This window comes from Syngnathoides biaculeatus, chromosome 11 (assembly GCF_019802595.1).
Source record: "Syngnathoides biaculeatus isolate LvHL_M chromosome 11, ASM1980259v1, whole genome shotgun sequence".
NCBI lineage: Eukaryota > Metazoa > Chordata > Actinopteri > Syngnathiformes > Syngnathidae > Syngnathoides > Syngnathoides biaculeatus.
This window is the reverse complement of record NC_084650.1, coordinates 13,090,979-13,115,867: the sequence shown is the minus strand read 5'-3', so window position 1 is coordinate 13,115,867 and position 24,889 is coordinate 13,090,979. Positions and strand designations below refer to the sequence as shown.

General features: G+C 46.3%; 1 protein-coding gene and 1 long non-coding RNA gene across 3 annotated transcripts in view; one reads left to right on the top strand and one right to left on the bottom strand.

Moving 5' to 3' along the window:
• Positions 1-20,287, top strand: part of fgfrl1a (fibroblast growth factor receptor like 1a) — a 53,623-nt gene extending 33,336 nt beyond the window's left edge. For both annotated transcript variants that reach the window (XM_061835089.1, XM_061835091.1), the window contains exons 4-8: positions 10,828-10,887; positions 12,531-12,827; positions 14,357-14,529; positions 15,612-15,792; positions 16,293-20,287. In XM_061835089.1, the coding sequence (XP_061691073.1) occupies positions 10,828-10,887; positions 12,531-12,827; positions 14,357-14,529; positions 15,612-15,792; positions 16,293-16,714 (1,133 nt within the window). In that variant the 3' untranslated portion in view covers positions 16,715-20,287. The remainder of the gene's footprint in view (positions 1-10,827; positions 10,888-12,530; positions 12,828-14,356; positions 14,530-15,611; positions 15,793-16,292) is intronic.
• LOC133508733 (uncharacterized) lies at positions 650-8,673 on the bottom strand. Its single transcript, XR_009797131.1, has 4 exons — positions 7,938-8,673; positions 4,612-4,670; positions 4,273-4,534; positions 650-2,385 (listed from the first exon to the last, which is right to left on the bottom strand). It is a non-coding gene; the product is annotated as an uncharacterized LOC133508733 (long non-coding RNA).
• Positions 20,288-24,889: the final 4,602 nt, after the last annotated feature.

The following is a 24,889-nucleotide window of genomic DNA, read 5'->3' as shown; positions in this document are numbered from 1 at the left end:
CTATACATGACAACAATCTACTTTTTTCCTCATCTCGTATTGCACATAGAAAAGTGATCAGGAGGTACTAGCTCATATCCCACACGTGACTACAATCTCCCATCATTTTCATACAGGATAGTACACAATTCTTGTCAGGGAGGCTTCCGAGAGCAGCATTAAGTGTTTGTCTAGACCAAAGTCGAGTCCTGGTCTTGCGGTGATGAGCCCCCGGCCTTGTGATTTGACATCGTTGTAAAGCGTTGCTGATCAAAGAAAAGTTGTCAGCGTGACGCCTGGCACTGCGGCGTGCCAACGCGTCTTTGAAGTTTCAAACCCGGGCCGCGCATTCCCCCGAAGAGGCGCATGCGCCGTCGCGGAAAGCCGACGCGCGCACTTGTGCAAACACGCGCTCGTGCGATTGTTGACGCTCGAGAGGCTTTGAAAATGTGCTCGAGTGCGTGTTGGACCTGTGCCCGCCTCGCGCCACTTAAGACTGGTTGAGTCTTTTGACGCTTTGCTTCAGGTGATGGCTAACCTGGCTATCTGCCCGCGACTTGCACAGATTCACAAAAGTACTAGTAGCCATCCGAACATCTTCATGGTAACAAAAGCCACCGTTGTGTTGCAGACCCGCCGGATGGTGTCGTACACGTGACAACAACTGCCTGTATTTTTCCTCAACTACAGCATGTATAAAAGTGGACCTGAAGGCTGCCAAGAGCCCTTCGGCAACACTGCATGTGCGATGATACGTGATATCTGGTGTGTGTGTCACGACCAGAACACGGGGTCGGACCCAAATGCACGACTCGGGAGACGTAGAGGCGGTTCGGGGAACGTTTTTTATTCAGTCCGGTGTCGGGGAGCGAGCAGCGAGTCCACGGAAGCAGCAGTAACAAGGACGTCAGGCGTGAGAGGCAGGCAGGGGTCGCACGGGAGATCTGGAACGGAACCAAGAGCGTGCGGGAACAAGACACAAGGCAACGATCTGGGTAAGGCCAGACCGTACGAGGATCAGTCATAATTACGGAGGGACAAGGCAACGGGTTAGCCTCACCGATTGCTGCTGCCGGCGTGTTCCGTGTCGGGGATCGGCACAGCCAGGGCAAGGACCGGCAGGACCATGACGATGTGGACTGCCTGTTGTCTTACACGTCACAATAGTCTCCCAAATTCTTGCCTCTGCGGCAACATCACAGGAAAGGAGCTTTGGGAGAATCTGGGAAGTTCTGGATGTGTGATTTTCTTTGGTCTTCCTGTCTCTCTCGCTCTTTTGCCTGGCAGCTCCATCCTCAGCACTTTCTCGCCTCTGGACATGTCCAAACCATTCAAGTCTGGACCCTTCAACCTTGTCTCCAAAACATCCAACTTTGGTCTGTCCCTCTAATGAGCTCATTTCTAATCCTATCCAAGCGAGAACCTCAACATCTTCATTTCTGCCACCTCCAGGTCTGCTTCCTGTTCACCGTCTCTAATCCGTACATCATGGCCCGGCCTCACCGCTGTTTTATAGACTTTGCACTTCATCCTAGCGGAGACTCTTCTGTCACATAGAGCACCAGACACCTTCCACCCACTGTTCCACTCCCACTTGGACCCGTTTCTTCACTTCCTTACCACACTCACCGTTGCTCTGTATTGTTGACCCCAAGTATTTAAAGCCATCCACCTTTGCCATCTCTTCCCCCTCCGCCCCTCTCACTCACCCACATATATTCTGTTTTACTTGGGCTGATCTTCATTCCTCTCCTTTCCAGTGCGTGCCTCCATCTTTCTAATTGTTCCTCCGCCTGCTCCCTGATGTCACTGCAGATCACAATATCCTCTGCGAACATCGCGGTCCAAGGGGACTCCAGTCTAACCTCATCTGTCAGCCTACCCATTCCTACCGCAAACCGAAACGGGCTCAGCACGGTATTCTGTATTCTTCTCACTGTCCAGCATAAAGTTGCTCGAGTGAGAATCGTCCTTTTTCTCCGACTCTGAACAACAATCTACCATAAAATGGTTAGACTCCCAAGAGGGCTTTGGCAACATTTCGGGGTTTTCTGGTGACGACTGGCCGCCATCCGACACGTGACAACAATCTCGTGTATTCCTTAGAAAACTAGTCAGGGAGGCTGTGGGGAATTTCCGGCGAGTACTGGATGCTGCCTACGTGTGACAGCAATCTCCCATATTTTTTTTTGACTTAGTGCAGGATAAAAGATAAAGCGCTCAGCGAGGCTGCCAAGAGGCGTCCGGCAGAATGAAGGAACCGGAGCGGGAGAGACCAAAAGGGGCGTTGATTGGGATTTGAAAGCGGTATGTGCGCTTCAAAGGCGGCGGGCGCGTGGCGGCGACCTGAAAGATTGTTTGATTCCGGCGCTGCCTTGATGTGCGCTTGAGTTACACTGGCGGCACCTGAAACACACACAGGCGCACTTGCGCGCTTACATAAGACAGATGGCATTCTTGCAGAAGTAGAAATACAATAATATGCAGTCACTGCAAAAAAAAAAATGTGTATTTCCACACATGGGCTCGTTTGCTGGAGGCGTTCATTTCTTTAAGCGGACGCTGTTTACGTGCCTTAGCAGTGCTGCTATCTTGGCTAGCAAGAGAGTTGAAACGGGCTCAGCGGCGAAGTCTGCGCTGTCCGCGTGCGAACGGCGGCGTGTATGAACCGAGGTCGTTGAACTCGGTACCCGGCGATGTGTTTTTATTTTTTATTTTTTCATCATCCCAACGGGAAAAGGGAGGCGTCCTTTTGAGGGCGCGGCGCCGCTTTGATCCCGGCGACATGATCTATTTTTGGGGCGTGACAGGAGTTTTTATAGCGCCGGGTGGTTTGAGGTCGGAGCCAAAGTCTAAATATAAAAACGTAAAACCGGCGTGCCTTCTTCAACCCCCCCCCCCCCCCCCCCCCCGTGACATGCACAGTAACGGGCACTCGGGGCCCTGATTTATTTACACCATCGTACAGGGAAAAAAAAAAAAAAAATGGATGCCACCCTCAGCCAGAGGAATTCCTTACATTTTCACGGTGCTAAGCCCACAATACTATTTTTAGCGCGACCATAATAAATCCTTTTTTAATGATGTTCACAGCAGTGATAAATCAAAGTTCGGTGTTTGCGTTCCTTCAAACCATAACGTCGCCCTCTGTTGGTCATCGAAAGAATGCAGCTTGATGAAAGGTTCACAATGGAATATAGAGTTCGTCCACCTACGTCACCGAAGTCACGTGACTCACCATATTGCCGGTCGAGCTAAGCAGTGCTCAATGCTAAGTCTTTTGGAGACGACATGAAAATATGTCTTGTGGCACGACGCCCAGAGTGTTGTCCGATACCGTTCAACATTTAGAAGGTGATAATAAACGAAGGGACGTGGAAAAATGAGAGACACTTGGCAAAAAGGAGCCAGATTTAATGCCGAAGTCGATGTTTTCGCCGATAAAAAATTGGACTTTTAACCCACTTCCGCTTGTCTTGGACAACTGGATTTGGTGAGTAGGTCGTCGAGATTTACACGGAAGAGTTTGAAAGCGTAGAAAAGTCTGGACGCATACAAATACTTTGTTGCTGGATCTGTTCTCAATCAAGAATAAATCCCACATAGTGATGGAGCCGCTGAGATTTTTTTCAATGCAAATACCAATATTTATATCAATGACCCCTGGTTTTACCCAAACTCGCATTCATTAACTATGATTGGGGGGAGGAAAAAAAAGACAGCGAGTTGGCACCTCGGTACATGAAGTGTGTTGCAGCCACACATTAAACTTTGCTAAACCTCTCCCTGAAACACTTTTTTAAATTATTTTTTAAATATGCGTTGTTCTCAAATGACTCCAATCCGTATTTAAAAAAAAGAAAATAAACCGCTGGGATAGGCTTCAGCCCCAGAACACGGAAGCGCGTTGCGGCCACACGTTAACCTACGTAAACATTACTGTGCCCGAGGGTTTATTTTTTGAATAGGCATTGGACTCATTTGAGAACAATACATATTTAAAAAAAAAAAGAAAAAAAAAGTCTGTCAGGGAGAGGTTTACCCAAGTTTAACGTGTGGCCGCAACACGCTTCTGTGTATGTTGGAAATGACTGTCTTTTTTTTTTTTTTTTTTTTAAACGCATTGTTCTCAAATGAGCCAGCTTGGCATTATAAATACTTCTTGGTATGGAATAATTGCTACCTGAAATGAAGCGATTGCTACACAGGCGTGTGTATATTTTTTTGACGTTTAAATTGCCAAAATCTGGTCTTTTTTCAGCTGGTATTCCATAGAATGATCTCTTTGAATACCTGCCTCGTCCGTTGTTACAAACAACAGCACAACAAGTCTCGGGCATTGTGAATATTCTGCTCCGGTTCGATGTCCCCCACACTGTCGAGCGGCTCTTTTTGACCTTCAATATGGCGCCGTGAAAATGGTGACATCACGTGCACGAGCTCAATACCTCCCGTGCTACCGTCCATCGACTTGGAACGCCAACCTCCATGAATCAGGAAGGGAAAAAAAAATTCCACCAAAGGGCAGCCACTAACCCAGTGCCTTCAGGAACGTCTGGAATAGAAAATGTCACAAACGATCACAATTTGTTCCAAATAAAACTGATATTACAGTTCTAAGCTAGCGCTCACTTCCTCCTTCTCCACCAATCAGCAGTCACTTTCCCAGAAATATGCGCATATGGGGACATCTGGAATTCAAATGTTTAGAATGAGACACCATTTTGGAGTCCAGCAGACGCACAAATTATTACTATTTGCTGCACAGAAAACAAATATTACAGTGTAGCTACAAGCTAGCCTCTCAAGACGGTCGTTATAGTGACCGTGCCGAAACCAAAGCTACGACTAGAAATATCAACCCCGTTATTTGTTAACATGTTACTTCCAGTCTAAACCTGCTCGTCTGTTTTACTTTTTTATTTTTTCAACAGCGTCATGTTTCATATTGATTCCCAGCAACGTACGCGAGCCCTTTAGTTAAACGTAAAGAGCCAAGGCCCCGATATTGTTATTAATAAGCATCGGTTAACAAGACACACAGGCACACACACAACCACTTGAGTAGCGGACATGAGGTAATTGCATGACGTCCGTATCCATATTTTGGGTCCTCTCGGAATGGCTGGTTGTTATTATTCTCGTAATGAGTGAATCACCGTTTTGGGGGCCCTCAATATGACGTGTCTATCATAACAGGACGTACTTAAAAGTCTCAAGGACTCCCGGCTGGAATTGAACAGGAAATCGGCCATTTTTGCTCAAAGTAGTCAGTTTGAGGTCGATATTCGCAAATTCCCCCAAATTGCCCCTGACACCAATTTTACCAATGGCCGTGAAATTTGGTGGAAAATGACAGAATGCACGAAAAAGTCCAAGTGAACTGTGACTGAGATTGAACAGGAATTTGCTCATTTACACAAATATTAAAAATGTTCAATGTTATCAAAAAAAAAAAAAAGGCATGAAATAGCAGTTTTGCCGTTCACCAAGAAATTAGCCGCACGTGTTCAGCGTAAAAGGCGCCACGGAAAAGTCTCAGGAACCCGTAGCCGGCCGTGTTAGGCCATTTCCCGGAAATTCGCCCAAATGAGCCCCAATCGGGAGCCGGCGTGGCGGTCTGAGCGCTCCCCCGGGCTGAAAAGTCTCCTTGCGATTAATGCGCGTGCGTGTATTAATGCGTCTCAAAAAGATAAACACAGCGAACGTACATATATGTGTATATCTTTTTTTTAATTAACTTTTGTTTTAAGGTTAGGTTAGAACATATGTTAGCTCTCCCGATGTAGAAGAAGGGGAACTATGAGACCGGGGGATTTCCCAGTATGCGCCTGCTACGTACCCAGAGTCCCCCCCCCACCCCCCCCCCGTTAGTAATGCATGCGCATTCATCGCAAGGAGACTTTTCAGCAGGGGGGGGGGGGGGCGCTCAGACCGTCACACCGGGATATTCCGCTGTCGAATGTGGGCGGAGAATCCCCCCGAAGTTCGACAATCGCTCGGAGAGATCGCCGCGAAAAACCGCGTGCGAGGAATTTGACTTTGATTGATGCTGAAGCGAGAGCCGTGTTGCTTTTGAAAGGCGTCCAACCGAGCGCGGTTGAGGTTCGTAAAAGGCTTCGAGACCATAATTGCAGACGACTTGCGCGCCTTTTGTTTTCCTTCTATTCTTTTGCACATTCCACAAATGTGATTACTCGCGCGTTGCAGTGCGGCGGTTACACACAACCGCGCACTCGCAAATATTACCGCCGTGTCTCGGCCGAGTTTGGCCACGGCGTGTGAAGCGAAAACCGGCGGACTTGAGGAAGTGATGGAAAACAGACCTGGACGGAGTCTGCCGTTTAAAAAAAAAAAAAAAAAAAAAAAGTGTGCCACGCTAATCAGACGGGGTGTATTTGCGCAATCTCGCACGGACGTGAGAATGAAACATTTGTCGCGTGGAAACAATGCAAGTCTTTCTTTTTTCGTGCCCCCCCCCCCTACTCCCCCCACACCAGGAAAGGCCACTGAAACACAAGCACGCAGGAACAGGCTCGGATATTTTATCCTTCCCTGAGTGGGAATATTTTTCTTTTTATGGCTTGTTACGGGTGGGCCAGGGTCTGCGGGAGAAAAGCAGATTGGGATTTACTGTCGAGTTTTAGTTGCAATAATCTGTTGATTTTTCACGGCCATTCCTCAAACCTGTTCAACTTTGCTCTCCCCGCATTGGATGGCTTAGACGTCAATGTTATCATTTCTGATAAGACAAATTTTGGTACATATTTGAACGCAAATTACAGAAGTTAATACACATGATTTAGCTTCCCGGGCCACATAAAATCATGCGGCAGGACGGATCTGGCCCCCAAGCCTTCAGTTTGACACCTGTGTTGTCAATGTTATCATTTATGACAATTTGAAACTTTGATATAGATTTGAAAAAAAAAAAAATCACAGAAGTTAATACACATGATTTAGCTTCCCGGGCCACAGAAAATCATGCGGCAGGACGGATCTGGCCCCCAAGCCTTCAGTTTGACACCTGTGTTGTCAACGTTATCATTTATGACAATTTGAAACTTTGAAATAGATTTGGAAAAATATCACAGAAGTTAATACACAGGATTTAGCTTCGCGGGCCACATAAAATCATGCGCCGGGCCCGATCTGGCCCCTGGGCCTTGAGTTTGACACCTGTGTTGTCGCCGTTCTCATTTTTAATGTGACAATTTGAAATTTTGTTACAGATTTGAACAAAAATCACAGAAGTTAATCCACACGATTTAGCTTCACGGGCCACATAAAACCATGCGGTAGGATGGATCTGGCTCCCGGGCCTTGAGTTTGACACCTGTATCGTCACCGTTATCATTTATAATGTGACAATTTGAAACTTTGATATAGATTTGAACAAAAATCACAGAAGTTAATCCACACGATTTAGCGTCGCGGGCCACATAAAACCATGCGCCGGGCCGGATCTGGCCCCCAGGCCTTGAGTTTGATACTTGTCATCAAAATTGTCATTTATCATATGACAATTTGAAATTTTGTTACAGATTTGAACAAAAATCACAGCAGTTAATGCACATGATTTAACTTTGCGGGCCCCATAAAACCACGCGGCAGGAATTCAAAGTTTGAAGCCTCACACGGTCTTCCTGGCACACGACGTCGCGTCAATGATGTCATAAGTACGCGAGCGCGCTCGCAGGTGGATGCAATCAGCGCAACGAGTCCGTTCGTGGCACCCGATCAAACTTTCCGACGGCCGACTTCGGGAAATACAAAACTCGACTTCAGGTTCAGCACGCACGTGCACGCAACCTGAGCAGGTTTTTCTAAAGCGGATTGTTTAGTCTGCAGGAGACGCGCTCAGGCAAAGAATTAAAACCAAAAACAAAACAAAAAAAAAAAAAGGCGTAGACATGGATTAGATGAGGAATTATTGGCTCACGTCGAGGTGGACTCACCTGGGAAGCAAAAAAAAGTTGCATTGTAAAAAGGTTTTTGGCAAGAGAAAAAGCTGACGCCGTCTGACTGCTCGGCGCCGCTCGCTCGTCTTATTGATGACGCGGCGCTTTTCCTCTGCTCCTCCGTCCCCTTCGTCTGGGTCCAAGCGCGGCGCTGCCCCAGCTAAGCGCTTTTAACGCTTCCTCGGCGCACGAGTCCCACGGTCCTACGAAAAGTTTAATCGTGCGCGAGTCCTGGTTGAAACCGCACGGTTATTGGATCGGAATCGGAATCAGCATCCTCTTTTTTTTTTTTTTCATTTTCAAAAATACAGTTTGTCAAAAACGCGAGGAATTTGTCTCTGGTCGCTGGAGCCGCTCTCGTACGACCACAGAAAAAATACTTTTAAAACATAAAAACCGATTCAGTTAGCCTTTATTATTATTGTTGGGCCTTTACCACGACCGTACAAGATCTTTCTTAATACCGCTTTGTATTTTTGTTATGATTCTTATTATTATAATCTCCCGAGAGGAGACGATCCAACCAAATTGCCTTTGAAACTGGAGGTCAACCCACAATATACGTTCATTTTTGCGAGAGTAGGTGGTGCCACGGCTATTCGAAACATGGTATTCCGCTTTAGTATTGCATTTGTGAAATAAAAAATGACATCCATCCATCCATTTGGTTAGCCGCTTATCCTCACAAGGGTCTCGGGAGCGCTGGAGCCTATCCCAGCTGTCAACGGGCAGGAGGCGGGTACACCCTGAACTGGTCGCCAGCCAATCGCAGGGCACGTAGAGACAAACAGTCGGACTCTCGAGCACACCTACGGGCAATTTAGAGTCTCTAATTAATAACTATCCATGCATTTTCTTAGCCGCTTATCCTCGCAACGGTTGCGGGAGTGCTGGAGCCTATCCCAGGTGTCAACGGGCAGGAGGCGGGGTACACCCTGATCTGGCTGCCAGCCAATCGCAGAGCACATGGAGACAAAAAGTCGCGCTCACAATCACACCTAGGGGCAATTTAGAGTCTCCAATTAATAACGATTGATCCATTTTCTTAGCTGCTTATCCTCACAACGGTTGCGGGAGTGCTGGAGCCTATCTCAGCTGTCAACGGGCAGGAGGCGGGTACACCCTGAACTGGTTGCCAGCCAATCGCAGGGCACATGGAGACAAACAGTCGGACTCACAATCACACCTAGGGGCAATTTAGAGTGTCTGATTTGATGTTGCATGTTTTTGGCATGTGGGAGAAAAAGGGAGTACCCGGAGGAAAGCCACGCAAGCACGGACGGGGAGAACATGCAAACTCCACACAGGTGGGCTCGGGATTGAACCTGGGTCCTCAGAATTATGGATGGATGGTTGTAAAAAATGGTAAATTGTGCCATTTGCGCGATGTTCTTGCCACGTCAAAGGCCTTATTGAAATTTTTTTTTTTTAAGTAGCTTAGTTTATTGATTGTCATCGTTTTGCCTCAAGTGTGACAAAAAATGCTTTTGCTCCTTTGTTGGTGTCGGGGCCCCAGCAGGGGATGCGACGCCTCCCATGAAATTACCTTCATACGTTGTTGTCATTGTTTTTCGGGCCGCAGCACGGAAGTGCGAGGAGACGATTTTAATGGCTTCATTTCCCATCAGAAATTGTTGTATTTTTTTTTTTTCCATAAATATTTTTGAGCACAGTGTGAAAATGGGAATTATGAGAATCTGAGCAAGTTCTCAGACCCTCTCAAAAATCCCCTTTTGTTTTGTTTTTTTTTTTTATCACGCTTTGAGCAGTGTGAGTTTGAGACGACACGAGTCCGATGCGGTTTGGGGGTTCTGCGCGAGGGCCCGTAAGTCGCGTCACGGCGGCCGCCAATGCAGACTCGCGCACACGCCAAGAGAGGTTGTGTCCACATATCCCGTCTCCCTATATTAAATCTTGGAAGAACGTGACCCTTGAGGAAAATACTGCCCCCCCCCCCCCCGACACACAGAACTGAGTCCGGCAGCCGTTTGCAAGCCCGGAAAAACGAATCCCGACTTTCTGGTGTCCTCTTTGTTGCTCTAACTGATGATTCCAAAACTGCAACCTACTCTCTTTATTTATTTCCATTATACATAAATGGGTAGATCTTTGAAATGTTTTTATTTAATTGTATTTTATTTTGTATTAATGATTGCAAAATGCCCCACACAGCCCTCGTGAGGATAAGCGCCAAAGAAGACGGAGGGATTTCAAAATGTTCTAAATCGAAATCTTTTTCGCAAGGCTTACTTTTAAAACTGATGATCCCTCAGCTGCCAATATACAGTATTTGTTTTTTTTTGTTGTTTTTTTTTTTTACAAATATTCAAATTATGTACTTTAGTAGTTACTTTACAAAATGTTAATTTGTTTGTTTGAATAATAAGTAAATATTTCACTCATGCTTCCTTCTGTTGGTTGATTTTTTATTTATTTATTTATATTTTTTAATATTGTGAGATTTTGGTTTATTTTTAAGTTTTATTGTATTTATTTATTATATATGTATTTAAATTATAGGGTTATGTAATTAAATAATTTTTATTATAAAAATAATCTAATTCTTCATCTTTGGGTATAATCCAGCCAACTTCATTTCAGTATTTGTTTTTAAAATAATTTTCATATGATTTGTTTACTTTTATTATATTTCAAAAGTCTGTTAAATATTGCTCATTTGTGCATCAACAGAATCATCATTATTATTAAACTAACATATTTTTTTAACTGAAAATTCTTTCCGGCTTATATACGTACGTCGACTTCATATGACGCCGATGTACTCTGTTAATATCAATTCAAACTGGATTTTGCTTTTCCTCAAAATGCATTAATTTACTCATGAAATGATGTGTAAGTTTTCATTTTCGTTTTTCTGTCATTCCAGACGATTCTGGAGCTGGAACGGCCCACTCGGAACACATTCCGGACCTCATCGGGAAGCTGGGTAATGACAACAAAAGATGATATAACAAAAAAAGTTTCACAGAGATATAATTTCTGTGCGGAGTACTTTCATCTTAATATATATGTATTACTTAATATGTATAAATATATATGAACTCCTCTGGAGCCGTCACCTCGTCATCGTGGTGGAGGGGTTTGTGTCCCCCAATGATCCGAGGAGCCAAGTGGTCTGGGGCTTCACACCCCTGGTAGGGTCACCCCGGGTGAGGGACCAGACAAAACCCTAAATGACGAGTCCAAAAAAATGATTTCGTTTTTTCTTGCCAGGATGTGGGTCACTGGAGCCCACATCTGGATGCGGATTGGTGCCGGGTCTGCAGTGGTGCAGATTTTGTATCGGTCTGTTGTGGAAAAGAAGGAGCTCAGTTGAAAAGCGAAGCTCTCGATCTTCGTTCCTACCCTCGCCTATGCTCACGAGCTGCGGGTCGTGACTGAAAAACCAAGATTCCGGATACAAGAGACCGAAATGAGATAGGGTGAGGAGCTCGGTCATCAGGGAGGGGCTCAGTGTCGAGGCGCCGGATGAGGTGGCTGGGGCATCTGATCCGGATGACGTCCCACCCGGGGACGACCCAGGTCACGCTGGAGGGGGGGGACTATGTCTCTCGGTTGACCTGGGGACACCTCGGGGTCCTTCCGGAAGAGCTGGAAGAAGTGGCTGGGGAAAGGGCGCGTCCCCCGGCAAAGCTACTGTCCCCCGGGACAGCCTCGTTAGGATGAATATGATTGATTAAGAGCCGTGTCTCAATACTTTTGCCGTTGTCTGTCTGCCAACGTATAAAGGCTCAGGTCAAAGGTCACAGCCCTCCATTTTCTCGCTCTTTTTCTTGGATCGGCTCTAAATTTGACCGACAGCCAGCAAGCAGCTCGCCGCTTTGTTGATCGATTTTTTGTTTTCCGTTTTCATACTAACGTGAAGGACTGAGGTCAAAGTTCATAAGTGAGAGTGCCTAAAATATATTTGCAGCCAATCGACGCGCGAGTCGTACCTCAAATTAACGGCTGTGACGAACGCTTTCTCGACGCGGAATCATTTGGTGACGCAAGAATCGGAAAACGGGTTTCGGATCTGACCTCGGCGTGAACCTCCCTCTCCGTCTGCTCCCTGCCCACCCCCCACCCCCCCCCCCCCCTTTGACTGAAATCGTGTTCCGCAACATCAATCTGTTGCCCTTTCGCCGTCTTTTATTTGCATTCGAATCGCCGCGGTGTTTTTCCCTCTCGGATTTATGTCCGAACGCGCGGCTCCGCCCCCTCCCGCCGTCTGGTTAGGATCATTTCGGGCCGTCCGGTAGCGTTCTTCCGCGGGCCGGCGGTGGGGGGGGGGACAAAGGGGGCCAGACTTGAAAGGGTTTTCGGGAATGTTTGTTGTGCGATTCCCGCCCATCGCCGAGCCGTTTAGAAGAATGTGTCACATAACTCTTTTCGCCTGCTTGTTTACACGGCGCTGCAATAACAGCACAAAGTTTTCGCGCTGTGGCTGCTGGATGCTAAAAAAGCAAGAAAATTCTTCACCTTTCTTAACTGCACATACTGCTTCAAATATGAATTTGCTTATTATTACTTCCGAAAATATTTGTTTGTAAATTTCAAACGTATTCACGCCTCCGTTTGCCCCGGCAGCGCGTCCTCGCTTCACTCAGCCGACCAAGATGAGGAAGCGCGTCATCGCCCGGCCCGTGGGCAGCTCGGTCCGCCTCAAGTGCGCCGCCAGCGGCAACCCGCGGCCCGACATCGTGTGGCTGAAGGACGGGCGGCCGCTGGCCCGCGGCGACGACGGCGACTCGGAAGAGGACGGGAAGAAGAAGAAGTGGACTCTGAGTCTGAAGAGCCTGACGCCGGAGCACAGCGGAAAGTACACGTGTCACGTGTCCAACCGGGCGGGACACATCAACGCCACCTACAAAGTGGAAGTCATACGTGAGTCGTACGCCGAACAGTCAACCGTCTTTTACCCGTCACTAAATGTTCCTTATCCTCAGTTGAACATAAAACTACAAAACTGAGTACCGTAATTTCCGCCCGACAAGCCGCGATTTTTTTCCCCACACGCTTTCAACCCTGCGGTTTACGCGGCTAATTTGTGGAAAAGGTAAGAATGAGACCGGTGGAATATATGTGCCGAGGAAGTGACTTTTACCGGCCCTGTTAGCGCTGCGCTTGCGTTAGCACTCTGCTAGCGTGTTGCTGCTGTGTTACTGGCGTCTATTATATTTACCGGTAAGTTTTATTTTAACCGGACATGTTAGCGTTAGCACTAGCTTTAGCACGGCGTTAGCGTTAAACTTTTTCTGTGGACCGTCTTGCCTTCTCCTCCCAGTGAAGCACGTGGTTGGTGTTTCTTTAACAAGATAGACATGAAACTATTGACATGAACTGCACATTATTACCCTAATTTCCGGCCTATAAGGCGCAACTATTTTCACACGCTTTCAACCCTGCGGTTTACGCGGTGATGCGGCTAATTTGTGCATTTTTCCTAACGGCCGCAAGGGGGCACTCGAGCGAAAAAAGGTAAGAGTGAGAGCACTGGAATATATGTGCCGAGGAAGTGACTTTTACCTGTCCGGCCCTGTTAGTGCTAGTGTTAGCATGTTACTGCCATGTCTCAGTGATTTTTACCGGCCCTGTTAATGCGGTGCCAGCATTAGCGTTACCGCAACAATAGCATTAGCACGGTGGCACTAGCGTTAGCACCGTCTTTCTTTGTAAATATCTCGTGTTTCAATGTGGGCACTTGTGGCTATTAAACAACAGCAGCGGCGTACATACGTACGTACCAAATAGTATTTCCTTTGCAAATGTAGTCAGTGAGGCTTGTAACCAGGTGCGCTCTGTAGGCCGGGAATTACGGTAAATAGATCATCTATTTGAAATAACTTACACACATGATATTAAAAGACATTTTCTTTTCTTACGGTCTGTCATGAAATAAGACTTAGCTTGATGATGATGATATTGTATGTCTTTGGAACAGTAGCAAGAATAATCATCAGCAAAACAAATTGCACATCTTTCAGGAAAAAAAAAATAAAAAAAGGTGTACCTAGTCACTCACATTTGAAAAATGTACGGCTGCGGTCAGTCATGCCCGCAGATATAAAGTTACGGGTGTGTATTCGGCCTGTAAATATGAGTGTACCCCTTTAAGAGCGGAGGGGGGCGGTGTCAGGTAAAGTAGGAAGTAGAAGTAAGCTGAGCAGCAGCTCATTATGGACCGTGTGCTTGTCAGGCTGTGGTTGACTGCGCCGAGTGCGGCAAGTGCGCAATTGCGCAGCTTAGAGGGAACATTGGTCAAGACTACACAAAATAAGCGACGTATTTCAATATCTATGTATTTCTATTTGTAACAAATTTTACGCAAGTGATTTTTCGTGCTCGACTGTGCAGATTTGCGAGTGCGCCTGTCAAATGACAGGGAGATGACGAATGTTGTTGTGTGTGGGCAGAGCGCACCAACTCCAAGCCCATCCTCACGGGCACTCACCCGGTCAACACCACGGTGGACTACGGCGGCAGCACTTCCTTTCAGTGCAAAGTGCGCAGCGACGTCAAGCCCGTCATCCAGTGGCTCAAGCGGGTGGAGGCGGGCGACGAGGGCAAGTTCAACTCCACGCTGGAGGTACGACGCCGGCGCTGCGTCATGTTAACCGTGTAATCCGGTGTGCTCTGTAGTCCGGAAACCAAGCGACCTGAGACTACAATGAAATTGATTCATCGTTCAACACCCAAAAAAAAAATCGAATTAGAAATCTAATCAATAAAAATGGATATGTAGAAATGTATTTTAATGTATTACCAAAACTCAGTGCACTTATTGTGGCAGCCGTGGCTCTATCTTGACTTTGCCTCGAGGTCGGAAGTAGACATTTCCTACTTCCCGCCGGATATGAATGCAGCACAGGTTTGCTACCAAGTGACATCGCCGCCTACTGATCACCGTAATTTCCGGCCTACACGCTTTCAACCCTGCGGTTTATGCGGCGATGCGGCTAATTTTTTTTTTTTTTCAAACGGCCGCAAGAGGGCACTCGAGAGGAAAGCTTAAGAGAGAGCGGTGGAATATATGTGCCGAGGAAGTGACTTTTACCGGTCCGACCCTGTCAGTGCTAGCGTTAGCGTATTGCTGCCGTGTCTCAGTGATTTTTACCGGTATGTTTTTTTTTTTTTTATACCGGCCCTATTAGCGCGGCGCTAGCATTAGCGCGGTGGCGCTTGCGTCAGTGCTGCATTAGCATTAGCTCAGCGGAACTAGCGTTAAACTCTCTGCGTACCGTCTTTCTTTGTAAATATCTCGTGTATGAACGTGGGTTTCAATGTGGGCATTAGCGGGTTTTACACAGCCGCGGCGTATGTATGTACCAAATGGTATTTCCTTTACAAAATGTACTCTGTGAGGAAGTGACTTTTACCGGTCCGGCCCTGTTAGCGCTGCGATAGCATGTAACTGCCTTGTGACTTGCCCAGTGATTTTTACCGGTTTGTTTGTTTTTTAACCGGCCCTGTTAGCTGGGTGCTAGCGCCGCCGCGCTAGCGTTAAACTCTCTCAAATGGAATATCCTTCACAAATGTACTGGGTGAGGCTTATAACTAGGTGCGCTCTGTAGGCCGGGAATTACGGTAGATACACCCCGGATAATGGTTCATGAGGTCTAAACGATCGAGTGCCATGCTAACGTTATCCATTTTGTGTTGGTCATTCAGGTCGGGGACCACCACTATGTGGTCCTGCCCACGGGGGACGTTTGGTCGCGGCCCGACGGCTCGTACCTCAACAAGCTTCTGATCGCCCGTGCCAAGAAGGAGGACGCGGGCATGTACATCTGCTTGGGCGCGAACACCATGGGCTACAGCTTCAGGAGCGCCTACCTCACCGTGCTACCAGGTGCGAGCCCGACTTTTCGTCCGTGTACGTTTCGATGTCGTTTATTTGGGCCTGAGCAAGGCAAAATTTAACGTGAGTTTCTCTCGGTAACAAAAAATGTGGTATGCATGAACTGTAGATTGATAGATGATTAGACCCTAACCTAAGAACCAGGACCAGGAAGTCTCCTACTTTGGTTCCAAGTGGCCATTTTGGTAGTTCATGTGAATTCGAAAATAGAGCCCCTCAAGCCAGTTTCGCTTCGAGACTTGAAATTTGGTAGACATGTCTGCAATGAGTATACCCACCGCAAAAAAGTCTTCCGAAGCCACCACTGAAGAGATGCATCAAGTCAGCCATTTTGGTTTGAAACTCCTCAATTTAGGGCACTTTGGCCATTTTCGCAAATACCCAAAATTCAGCCCCAGAAGCCATTTTGACTTTGGAGCATAAACTAACTCGCAAAGAAGTCTCCCCTCGCCACTCCCCAAAAGTCACAATTTGACTTTGTGTCTTTCCAGACGTGAAGCCCCAAAACGCTTTAGTTTTCCCAACCGCCGCCTCGCCGGGCCTTCCCTGGCCCGTCATCATCGGGATCCCGGCAGGTGTGGCCCTAGTCCTGGGAACCGCCCTCCTCTGGTGCTGCCGGTCCAAACGCTCCTGCCCCTCCGCCTCCCCCTCGTCTTCGTCCCAAGTCTCCTCCGCCTTCCCGGCCGCCCAGCGCCTCCCGGTGGCGGCGGGCCGCGAGCGAGTGTGCCCCGGCGCCGACAAGGAGGGCCTGTCCTACGAGGACTACGTAGCCCACCAGAACCAGAACCAGAACCAGCCGCTGACCTCCTCTAAACTGTACCCCAAAATCTACACGCACGACATCCACACGCACACGCATTCGCACGTAGATGGCAAAGTGCACCAACACCAGCACATACACTACCAATGTTAGCAGTGGAGGGTTCAACGCCACTTTCATGCATTTTCGAACACAATGAAGAATGTAAAGAGAGATTTTAAAAAAATAATAAGAATCAAAAATCCCTCAAAGTATTTTTTTAAAAGCTGACTATAGAGGAATCAACGAGCCCCCGTTTTCTGCCTTTCAAACATTTGCGTCTTCTGTATATAGTCAGATATGATTATGTAGCATTTAGCATGCTTCTTCATTTTGTATAAATAAATGTACCGTAATTCCCGGCTTACGGAGCGCGCCTGGTTATAAGCCTCGCACAGTACATTTGGAAAGGAAATACCATTTGGTACATACATGAGCCGCAGCTGTGTAAAAGCCGCAAGAGCATTTCCAAAGACGGTACACAGTCTAACGCTAGCTCAACCGCGCTAATGCTAACGCTAGCGTTGCACTAACCGGGCCGGTTAAAAAAGAAAACATGCCTGCTAAAATTTTCTACAGAACATTTCTAAAGAACCATAGAAATTTAGGACCCAAGTCTGTTCTATAGAATTTCCATAGAATTTTTTTTAGCAGGGATAATCACTGAGACACGGCAGTAAGACGCTAACACTAGCGCTAACAGGGCCCGACCGGTAAAAGTCACTTCCTCGGCACATATATTCCACCGGTCTCACTCCTACCTTTTCGGCTCGAGTGCTCCCTTGCGGCTTTTAGAAAAAAAATGCACAAATTAGCCGCAGCGTTGAAAACGTGTGAAAATAGTTGCGGTTTATATGCTGGAAATTACGGTAATAATGTGCACTTCATGTCTATAGTTTCATGTCTATGTTGTTAAAGAAACGCCAACCACATGCTTCACTGGGAGAAGGCGAGACAGTCCACAGAAAAAGTTTAACGCTAGCGCCGCGCTAATGCTAACAGGGCCGGTTAAGATAAAACTTACCAGTAAATATCACTGAGACACGCCAGTAGCACAGCACCAACACGTTAGCACAGCGCTAATGCTAGTGCAGTGCTAACATGGCCGGTAAAAGTCACTTCCTCTGCACATATATTCCACCGGTCTCACTCTTACCTTTTTCGCTCGAGTGCCCCGTTGCGGCCGTTAGGAAAAAAAAATGCTCAAATGAGCCGCATCATCGCATAAATTGCAGGGTTGAAAGCGTGTGGGGGGAAAAAAAGTTGCGCCTTGTAGGCCGGAAATTACGGTAATAATAATACGGTTTGTGTCAATAGTTTCATATCTATGTTGTTAAAGAAACACCAACCACGTGGTTTACTGGGAGGCGGAAAAAATGGCTGCTAAACGCTGCATTGCATCCAGTCGGCATTTCATTAAGTACACCATCACTTTGTCGAATGTATTTTAAATCGGACCCCCAAAGTCACTTTTACGTAGCAACGTGCGATAGTAGATAGTAAATATTTGACCGGAATTGTCGCCGTTTATAGGGGTCCTTCAAAGAGGAATTTATCCTTTCGCTAAAAAAATGGAAACTTAGATGAATGGACAACGCTAAATTGTGATTTTTATTCATTTGATTTTTTTTTGGGACGCCGCTATCTCAGCCCATGTGTACCTAATGATTTGCCCATAAAGTGCATGCGTTCACATTGCGCTCGCCGCATATCACGTTTATATTCTTTTCAAACCTGTGAAGCCACCGCTTAGTCCTACTACGACCGTACGTTGTTATTTTCTGCTCCTGTCGTGTCGAACGCTAACGGATTGCCGCCGCTATAGACCAACGTGTTACTGTCCACTTACCGCTGGTGTGTATGTAAGTGAATTTATTTTTTATGAAATAGTCAAACTAGTGTTTTGTTTTTTTTTTTTTTAATTGCCTCCACGTTGGGTAAAAAAAAAAAAAATGAATTTCTAATTTATTTTCTTTGGGCATTATACTGCATGAATTCATTGTGTACTCTGTGTGTGCGTGCACGTGTGTGTATCCAATATATAGAGTATACAACCCCAATTCCAATGAAGTTGGGACATTCTATTAAATATAAATAAGAACAGAATATAATGATTTGCAACTCATGTCCAACAAATATTTAATTGAAAGACAAGATATTTAATGTTTCAACTGATAAACTTTTTTGGTTTTTGGCTAACAATCATTAACTTTGAATTTTATGGCTGCGACAGGGTCATATTTACAATTGTGTTATATCAGCATTACTTTTAATAACTTCTAATAAGCGTTTGGGAACTGTGGACGCTAGTTGTTGAAGCTTTTTAGGTGGAAATGTTTCCCGTTCTTGCTTGATGTACAGATTCAGCCGTTCAACGGTCCGGGGTCTCCGTTGATGGATTTTATTCTTCGTAATGCGCCACCCATTTTCATTCAGCCAGGCCAGTATAGTACCCGCACTCTTGCACTCTTTTACTACTTGTAACACGTGCAGAGTGTGGTTTGGCAGTGTCTTGCTGAAATTAGCAGGGGCATCCGTGAAAAAGACGTTGCTTGGATGGCGGCATATGTTTCTCCAAAACCTGTATGTACCTTTCAGCATTAATGGTGACTTTATAGATGCACAAATTACCTGTGCCATTAGCACTAATATAGCCCCATACTATCACAGATGCTGGCTTTTGAACTTCGTGTCTGTAATAGTCCCGATGGTTCTTTTCATCTCTTTGGCCCGGAGGACGCAACGTCCACAATTTCTAAAAACAATGTGAAATGTGGGAGGCACAGTGGATCAGCTGGTAAAGCGTTGGCCTCACAGTTCTGAGGTCCCGGGTTCAATTCTGGACCCAGCTGTGTGGAGTTTGCATGTTCTCCCCGTGCCAGTGTGGGTTTTCTCCAGGCACTCCAGGTTCCTCCCACATCCCCAAAACATGCAACATTAATTGGGCCCTCTAAATTGCCCCAAGGTGTGATTATGAGTGCGACTGTTTGTCTCTATGCGCCCTGCAATTGGCTGGCAACCAATTGAGGGTGTACCCCGCCTCCTGCCCATTGACAGCTGGGATAGGCTCCAACACTCCCTCTGACCCTAGGCGGCTAAGAAAATAGATGGAATTTCAAACATGGACTCAACATGCTTTTCCACTGTGCATCAGTCCATCTTAGATGAGCTTGGGCCCAGAGAAGCTGGCGGCGTTTCTGGGTGTTGTTGAGAAATGGCTTTTAGTTTGCATAGTAGAGTTTTAAGTTGCACTTCAGGTTGTGGCGCCAACGTGTATTTAGAGACATTGGTTTTTGGAAGTGTTCCCGAGCCCACGTGATAATATCTTTTACACATTGATGTCGTTTTTTGATGCAGTGCCGCCTGAGGGATCAAAGGTCACGGACATTCAGTGTTGGTTTTTGGCCTTGCTGCTTACATAGAGTGCGTTTCTAAGTTCTTATATTGAATATCTTGCCTTTGTAGTGTATTCAATTAAATAGGGGTTGAACATGATTTGCAAATTCTTTTACTCTGTTTTTATTGATGTTTAACAAAACGTCCCAACTTCATTGGAATTGGGTTTGTAAATATCTCTGTAAGATATCGTATTTATAAGTGCTGGCAGAGGTTTTGGATATTTGTTGTATGGACAATCTTGTACAGTTTATCTTTTGTTGCATATTAATCGTTGCCATTAAATAAAAAAACGAAAAATATTTGACTTGAGTATAAATATGTCCAACGATCTTTATTATATTAACTCTTAAGTCTACTTTGAAACGCGAATCCAAAATCGAAACGTTACATGTGAAACTTAAACCTAAATTGAGAAACTTAATGCAGGATTTGTAACCTGAACTGTTCCTTGAAACCTTATTTTGAAAGCCTACTCTATTTTGAAAATTTACCGTGGCTCTACGATAAGATAACTTTATTAGTCCCACGATGGGGAAATTTGGTTCGGGCAAGTCTCAACCACTGGATGTCAAACAGTGGGGCCAGGGGCCAGATGTGGCCCGCCACATCATTTTAGCAAATGTGTGTCAGCATCTGTGATTCTCGCTGCAAATCTAACATTTCGAATAGTCATGTATGGTAAATACCGGTTAGATATTGCAAGCATGGATATTGCAATCCATTTTTCACGACGAAACGGGTCTTTTGGAAAAGTGCGAAGAGAGAATCCATCGTCCCGAGTGTTCGAGCAATACAACGAGCCGGCATTTTGGCCAACACAAGAGCTACCTTCACGCAGGTAAAACTGGTACAAACACACGAGCCCGCCTGAGTGGGCGTCTGCCATTGACATCACTCCCTGATACTTCTCTAAAACAAATCCCTTGTGAGGATTTTCACGACGGGGTTAAAAAAAATACGTATACGTCAAAATTATGTTGTGTGGTGAAATAACAGATGGGTCCATTCCGGCTGCCATTTTTTAAAATTAAAAACATACTAAAAATCATGCTTTTGGTGTCAGGTGGACTTTAAGAACCCCCTTTTTACACGACTGCTCTGCAAATCATTTTTCGTCATATGCGACCCGTCAACGTCGCTCGTTCATCCAGCACATCTGCTCTCCGTCCTCCTCGTCCTCAGTCGCTGAGAGGACGAGGAGGACAAAGCTCTCGCGTGACATAAAAAATGTCGGCCGCGTCGACACCTGAGCGGAGTCGCGGCGGCCCGCGTGAATTTTATGTCTCACGCCGGGCCGGCCTGGTCTTCTCGGAGGTGATTGACGACATTTCGGGACTGAAATATGACTGCTGTTCGCGCTGTCATGTGTTGGGGAGAGCGTGACGGCATCCAGATGCAGCGCTGAGCTCCCGCCAGACGCTTTGAATTAAATTTGTACGTTTTCAAAGGACTGGGACACTTTTCTTCGAATTTCACTGACACCCAAAAAAAAAAAAACCCCAAAAAACTTAACACTGTACTATAAGAAGGTAAATATCGAATTGTCGACGATAAAACTGAATGCAGCACAGCAACTGGCAGCCAGTAAGACAGTTTTGATGTTTTATTTCACGTGCTTGGGTGAAACCTTAAACCAGAATTGCAACCCCAGTTTCAAACGTTATTTTGAGTCAAACCCTGCTTGGAAACCCTAACCTGAGACCTCATTTTGAAACCCTAAAAACTTAACTGAAAGACTGTGTAAAGCAAAAAAAAAAAAAAACATTTAAAACTGTAACATGAAACATTTTGAAACCCTAATCCAGAATTGAAATCTATCTTGACATACTCACCTCTGTTCGAAACCATAAACCAGGCTTGAAAACTGAACTCATATTTATCCATCCATCCATTTTCTTAGCCGCTTATCCTCACAAGGGTCGCGGGAGTGCTGGAGCCTATCCCAGCCATCAACGGGCAGGAGGTGAAGTACACCCTGAAGTGGTCGCCAGCCAATCGCAGGGCACACGGAGGCAAACAGCCGCACTCACGATCACACCTACGGGCAATTTAGAGTGTCTAATGAATGTTGCTTGTTTTTAGGATGTGGGAGGAAACCGGAGTAACGGGCGCACTCATAATCACAATTCGCAATTTAGAGTGTCCAATGTTGCAGGTGGCACGGTGGATCAGCTGGTAAAGTGTTGGCCTCACAGTTCTGATGTCCCGGGTTCAATCCTGGACCCGCCTGTATGGAGTTTGCATGTTCTCCCCTGTGCCGACGTGAGTTTTCTCTGGGTACTCCGGTTTCCTCCCACACCCCAAAAACATGCAACAATAATTGGGGACACTAAATTGCCCCTCGGTGTGATTGTGAGTGAAACAACTGGCTGGCAACCAGTTCAGGGTGTACACAACCTCCTGCCCATTGACATCTGGGATGGGCTCCAGCACTCCCCGCGACCCTTGTGAGGATAAGCAGCAAAGAAAATGGACAGGCGGAGTGATGTTGCATGTTTTTGGGATGTGGGAGGAAGCCGCAGTGCCCGGCGAAAACCCACGCAGGCGCGAGGAGAACATGCAAACTCCACACAGGCGGGGCCGGGATCGAACCCGGGACCTCTGAACTGTGAAGCCAACGCTTTACCAGCGTGCCGCCAACTCATATTTAGAAAACCCCAAATTTAAAGCCTACAGTTATATCTATAACTTTTTTTTAAAACCCCGCCTTGAACGCCTCACCCTACGTTGACATTTTCCCCACCCTAACCTTTATTTGACCCGGATTTACAACCCTAATCGGAGGCCCCAATTTGAAAGACCATCTTGAACCGCCACCCCTGCCTTGAAATCCCGCTTTAAAACCCTTAACCCTTGTAGAAAATGCTAATGCTGTATTTGCCCGTCTTGGATGGGTCGCCCGTGGTGTGCGTTTGTCTGCTTGCGAAAACAAACGTGTGTGTGTTGTGTGTGTGTGTGTGTGTGTGTGTGTGTCGTCATGGAGGAGATTCTTGTGTGTTTGAGTCAACAGCAGCTGCGCTCGCTGAAGAAGAGGAGCTGTCCAAAGGGCTTTTCACCGCAAAGACGAGGAATGCCGCTCAGGTGCTCAATGGGGGCAGCCACCATGTCGGACTCGCACGCACGCACGCACGCAAACACACACACACACACACACGCACGCGTGCACACGCACACGCACCTAACTGTGTTTGCACTCAATCCTTCACTGGGCCACAAAGCCGCCATTAGAATAGAAACAGAAAAACAAAACCCCCCCAAAAAAAGAAAAAAAAAAGCAGAGGCTGAAAAGGGGGAAGCGTCCTTCGCTGACTGTTTTCCCACCTTTAGACCTTCCCCCCTCGTCCCCCCCCCCCCCCCATGTGAAAGGCGAGGCTGGCAGAGGAAAGAACTTGTCTAACGACGCAGACGTGACAAAAGCATCCGACACTTAAGTCTTGTCTTTGCCAAACCTGACACGTTACATGCCCTCAACTGGAAATGTTTTTTTTTTTTAATCCAGGCTACAAATGATTTTTTGACAATACTTTGAAATTATGTAAAGCACATGTGATATGAAATGTGTCATATTAATGAATTTGCCTGCTGGCTTGCCTAGAGAGCTCGTGCACGTGACGTCACCGTTTTCACGCCGCCATATTGCAGGTCAAAAAGAGACGCTCGACAGTGTGAGAGGACATTGAACCGGACCAGAATATTCACAATGCTCGAGACTTGTTGTGCTGTTGGTTGTCACAACAGACGAGAATGGAATACCAGCTGAAAAGATCGACGGATTTTGGCAATTCAACGTGATGGATGGTGCACAACCAAATACACACGACTGTCTAGTGATCACTTCACTTCAGGTAGGAATTATTCTTCTCAATCTCAAATTCCCAAAAAGTATTTATAATGCCAAGTTGGCTCATTTGAGAACAATACGTCTTTAAAAAAAAACAAAAAACGACAGGGAGTCGTCTCCAACGTACACGGAAGCGTGTTGCGGCCACACGTTACACTTCGGTAAACCTCTCCCCAACAAAGTTTTTGTTTTTTTTTTTTAAATAAATATGCATTGTTCTCAAATGAGTCCAATGAATATTTTAAAAAAGAAAATAAACCGTCGGTCACGCAGAGGTTGACCAAAGTTCGTGTGGCCGCAACGCGCTTCCGTGTACGCGGGTTGAAGCCTATCCCAGCGGTTTATTTTCTTTTTGTTAACCCATTCGTGGACAGCGTCCCATTTTTGGGACATCGTGATTTTCACACATTATAATCTTCAGTATATCAAAATATTTAAGTTTTTTAACCTGATTCTGATTCTGTTTTTTGGGACGAGCTACTAAGAAAACCCAAGTACCCTCTCGCGGGCAGCGTCCCATTTTTGGGACGAGATTATGAATTAGTAAAGTTATCCTATAACTTAACCAGTGTTATTTCCTTGATTGTGGCCTGTTAGGAGACTTTTATCTCAATAGGGCAAAAAATTGCCACCCTGCCCACAAATGGGTTGGATACGCATTAGACTCATTTGAGAGCAATGCATATTTAAAAAAAAAAAAAAAAAAAACTGTCACGGAGAAGTTTGCCAAAGTTTAATTTGTGGCCGCAACACGCTTCCGTGTACGGAGGAGCCAACTCGCTGTCTTTTTTTTCCCCCCAATCATAGTATGGTGGCTCAGCTGGTAAAGTGTGGCCCTCAAAGTTCTGAGGTCCCGCCTGCGTGGGGTTTGCCATGTTTTCCCCGTGCCGGGCACTCCGGTTTCCTCCCACATCCCAAAAAACATGCCACACTAATTGGAGACTCTAAATTGCCCCGTTGGTGTGATTGTGAGTGCGATTGGTTGTTTGTCCCTATGTGCCCTGCCCGCGACCCTTGTGAGGATAAGCGGCTAAGAAAATGGATGGATG